At 45.7% G+C, this 4670-nt stretch overlaps 1 protein-coding gene across 5 annotated transcripts in view; it reads right to left on the bottom strand.

Annotated features, from left to right (window-relative positions):
- NVL (nuclear VCP-like) overlaps positions 1–4670 on the bottom strand; it is a 113525-nt gene that overhangs the window by 21421 nt on the left and 87434 nt on the right. For all 5 annotated transcript variants that reach the window (XM_012000978.1, XM_012000979.1, XM_012000977.1 and 2 more), the window contains one exon: positions 2354–2460. In XM_012000978.1, the coding sequence (XP_011856368.1) occupies positions 2354–2460 (107 nt within the window). The remainder of the gene's footprint in view (positions 1–2353; positions 2461–4670) is intronic.

The raw sequence follows: 4670 nt of genomic DNA, 5'->3' as shown, positions 1-4670 counted from the left end.
TTGTAGAGACAGGGTCTCACTATGTTGTCCAGGCTGGTCTCCAACTCCTGGCTCAAGTGATCCTCCTGCCTCAGCCTCCCAAATTGCTGGGATTACAGGCCTGAGCCACCATGCCTGGCCTTGGATAATTCTTTGTTGTTGGCTGTCCTGTGCACTGTAGAATATTTAGCAGCATTATCACTGCTCTGCGTAGTGGTAAACAAATGTCTCTAGACATTGCCAAATGTTCCCTGGGGATGTGAGGTGGGGTGGTGGGAAAACTGCCTTAGGTAGAGAACTACTGAACTAAAGCAGTATGTTTTCATGGCTTTGACCACCAGCTATGTCCTGATGACAGACAAAACTATAGCTCAGCCAGAGGACTCTCCTAAACTCCCAACCACAGACCCAACATCCTGCTCGACTTTTCCACTTGATAGTGCCCAGGCACCTGAAACTCAGATAGCTCATCTCCCAGATCTCTAATCCTGGTGGATGCCACCAGCTACACAAGCTGCAAATTCATCTACCTTTTCCTTTAACTCCCAACTCTACAGTTAATCCAATGTCCTACTAATTAAAACCTTTAAACAGTTCTCCTATCTGTATCTTCTTTATTATTCCCGTGATAACGCCTTAGTTTGTTATTTTTTCTTTTTCATTGATGTTTCTGAGTCATATTGCCTTAGTTCTAAAATGCTTAATTTCATAGCTTTTAGTTTCACTAGCTTCCAAACTATTTTCCACACTGTGCATCAATAGAATCTTTCTACCCCACAAAGATGATCATCCTTCTGTTTTCATCTTTCCTGTTCTCCCTCCTCTGGGTGATTTTTAAGGAACACTGCTAAAGGCAATTTTAAGTAACGATGGCCCGGTGAAGCAGGATCACAGAATCTTCCTTTGTCAGCATCAAAAGAATACTAAAAAAAGTTTAAGATAGATAGATAGCTCTAGAAAAAGTTAGACACACATAATCAAGGGATTTCAGCAGAATCAGGAAGAACTGCCAAGGTATGCCACTTTCCAGGGAGCTGGACAGCACTGGGTACAACACCATGGGAGTGGGACAGCTCCCACGGGGGAGGTATCTCCAACTGGATGGACAGAGTGGGTCCAGGTACAAGTGATTTCATCCCCAGAAGGGTTAACATCACCAGCTTAGCTCCCTCTCCCATCCCAAGGCTATAGAAATACAGACACAAAGCCCTGCTACAGACTTCAAAATGTGGTGTGTCAAGGGCAGAAAAACTAGTTCCAGGTAGTGAGAAGTGGGATGACAGAACTCATTCACTTCTTTTTTTTGAGAGAGGGTCTTGGTCTGTCACCCAGGCTTGAGAGCAGTGGTGCGATCTTGGCTGACTGCAACCTCCACTTCTTGGGCTCAAGCGATTTTCCAGCCTCAGCCAGGCATGAGCCATTGAGGTCCAGCTAATTTTTGTATTTTTTGTACAGATGGGGTTTCCCCATGTTTCCCAGGCTGATCTTGAACTTCTGAGGTCAAAGCAATCCACCTGCCTTGGCTTCCCAAAGTGCTGAGATGACAGGTGTGAGCCAACGTGTTTGGTCCACTTACTTACCTATTTTTAAAGATAGGGTCTTGCAGGGCCGGGCACGGTGGCTCACGCCTGTCATCCCAGCACTCTGGGAGGCCGAGGCAGGCAGGTCACGAGGTCAGGAGATTGAGACCATCCTGGCTAACACGGTGAAACGCCATCTCTACTAAAAAATACAAAAAATTAGCCAGGTGTGGTGGCGGGAGCCTGTAGTCCCAGCTACTCGGGAGGCTGAGGCAGGAGAATGGCGTGAACCTGGGAGGCGGAGCATGCAGTGAGCTGAGCTCTCGCCATTGCACTCCAGCCTGGGCAACAGAGTGAGACTCTGCCTCAGAAAAAAAAAAAAAAAGATAGGGTCTTGCTCTGTTGTCCAGGCTGGAGTGCAGTGGTGTGATCACAACTCCCTGGAGACTTATCCTCCTGGTCTCAAGCAATCCTTCCACCTAAGCTTTCTGAGTACATGGTACTACAGGCGGATGCCACCATATCTGGTTAATTTTTTCTATCTATAGTGAGACAGAGTCTCACCATATTGCCCAGGCTGGTACTGAACTCCTGGGCTCAGATCTGTCCAGCTCGCCCTCCCAAAGTGCTAGAGTTTCTCTAAAAGTTTCTACTCCATTTCAAATATGATCTGATGTAAATTATTTTAAAGTAATAATTGAAGATCAGTTCACCTTCCCTTTGGGAGATACAGGCTGGCCAAACACAGTTACAGAAAAGAAAAGTAATCAGTCAACTAAATTACTACCTGTTATAACTGTCTCTATTTAAAACAAGAGAAACACATATAAAAATGTACCATTTCCTTTACTCACTTTTGTGATAGTTTTTAAGATGGCAAGGCGATCTGTAGGGGGTGGTAAACCCACAAACAGTGTTTTGTCCAGGCGGCCCGGGCGCAGGATTGCAGGGTCAATTATATCTAGAGAAGGGAGAAAAAAAGTCTTAAATAAAACCTTTTATTTTTATTTTTTAGAGACAGGGTCTTGTTCCGTCTCCCAGGCTGGAGTGCAGTGGCATGATCTCAGCTCACTGCAGCCTCAACCTCCCAGACTCCGGTGATTCTACCACCTCAGCCTCCTGAGTAGCTAAGACTACAGATGCATGCCACCATGCCTGGCTAATTTTTTTTCTTTTACTTAATTTAATTAATTAATTAATTTTTTATTTCAATAGGTTTTTGGGTAACAGGTGGTGTTTGGCTACATGAGTAAGTTATTTGGTGATTTTTGAGATTTTGGTGCACCCATCACTGGAGCAGCACACACTGTACTCAGTGTGCAGTCTTTTATCCCTCAACCACTCTCACCCTTTCCCTCGATTCCGCAAAAGTCCATTGTATCATTCTTATGCTTTGTGTCCTGATAGCTTAGCTCCCACTTATGAGTGAGCACATACAACGTTTGGCTGGCTAATTTTTGTATTTTTAGTGGAGACAGGATTTCGCCATGTTGCCCAGGGTAGTCTTGAACTCCCGAGTGCAATCCACCCTTCTCCGCCTCCCAAAGTGCTGCGATTACAGACGTGAGCCACTGTGCTCAGACCAAACAAATAAAATCTTTTAAAAATGCAATTAGGCCGGGTACGGAGGCTCATGCCTGTGATCCCAGCACTTTGGGAGGCCAAGTAGGCGGATCACGATGTCAGGAGATAGAGACCATCCTGGCTAACACGGTGAAACCCCGTCTCTACTAAAAATACAAAATTAGCCAGGCGTGATGGCGGGCAACTGTAGTCCCAGCTACTTGGGAGGCTGAGGCAGGAGAATGATGTGAACCCGGGAGGCGGAGGTTGCAGGGAGCCGAGATTGCACCACTGCACTCCAGCCTGGGCGACAGAGCAAGGCTCCGTCTCAAAAAAAAAAGCAATTAATGGCTGGGCAGGGTGGCTCACACCAGTAATCCCAGCACTTTGGGAGGCCAAGGCGGGTGGATCACCCGAGGTCAGGAGTTTGAGACCAGCCTGGCCAATATGGTGAAACCCTGTCTCTACTAAAAATACAAAAATTAGCCGGGTATGGTGGCGCACACCTGTAATCCCACCTATTCGGGAGGTTGAGGCAGGAGAATTGCTTGATTGCTTGAGCCAGCTTGAGCCCGGGAGATGGAGGTCACAGTGAACTGAGATCATGCCACTGCACTCCAGCCCGGCCAACAGAGTGATAACTGTCTCAAAAAAAAAAAAAAAAAAAAAAAAAAGCAAAAAAAGCAATTAAAATGAGATGAGAAGAATCTCTTTTTAAAAAATAAAAAATTAATAAATTGCATTTTATTTAAATGAAAAACTTCCGCTCATCAAAATACATCTCTTTGGCCACGCATGGTGGCAGATCACCTGAGGTCAGGAGTTTGAAACCAGCCTGGCCAACACAGCGAAACCCTGTCTCTACTAAAAAAAACCCCACAAATTAGCTGGGTGTGGTAGCACACACCTGTAATCCCAGCTACTTGGGAGGCTGAGGCAGGAGAATCTCTTGAACCTGGGAGGCGGAGGTTGCAACGAGCTGAGATCATACCAGTGCACTCCAGCCTGGGTGACAGAGCGAGACTCTGTCTCAAAAACAAAAACAAAAAAATAAAACATCTCCTTAAGAAAATGAAAAGTCCACCTCACCTTCTGGCCCCAAACTGCTCTTCCTCCAGGATTCCCTATCTCAGATAATGATCACCACACCACTCCACCCCACCCTACCTCCCAAATACCAGGCAGGTTTCTCCCTTCCCTCTAACCAATTTCCATCAAGCATTCCTCTGATTACGTCAACCCTCAGTCAAGGCAAAATGTAAGTCCTCCTAACTGGTTCTGCCTCTAGACTTCCTCTAGTGACCAATGGTGTGAAGCATTTTTCATGAGTTTATTTGCCATTTGTACAACTCCTATGGTGAAGTAACTGTACAAATCTTTTGGCCACTTTTATTTTTTAATGTTGATTAAATAATTTTGTAAACTGACACAGAAAAATGGTATATATTTAGGTTGTGTAACATGTTGTTGTTTTTGTTTTCAGACGGAGTCTCACTCTGTTGCCCAGGCTGGAGTGCAGTGGCACAATCTCAGCTCACTGCAACCTCTGCCTCCCGGGTTCAAGCAATTCTCCTGCCTCAGCCTCCTGAGGAGCTGGGATTACAGGCA

This window comes from Mandrillus leucophaeus, unplaced genomic scaffold (genome assembly GCF_000951045.1).
Source record: "Mandrillus leucophaeus isolate KB7577 unplaced genomic scaffold, Mleu.le_1.0 Scaffold645, whole genome shotgun sequence".
Lineage (NCBI taxonomy): Eukaryota > Metazoa > Chordata > Mammalia > Primates > Cercopithecidae > Mandrillus > Mandrillus leucophaeus.
Note: the sequence above shows the minus strand (reverse complement) of the source record. Positions and strands in the feature narration are given on the sequence as shown.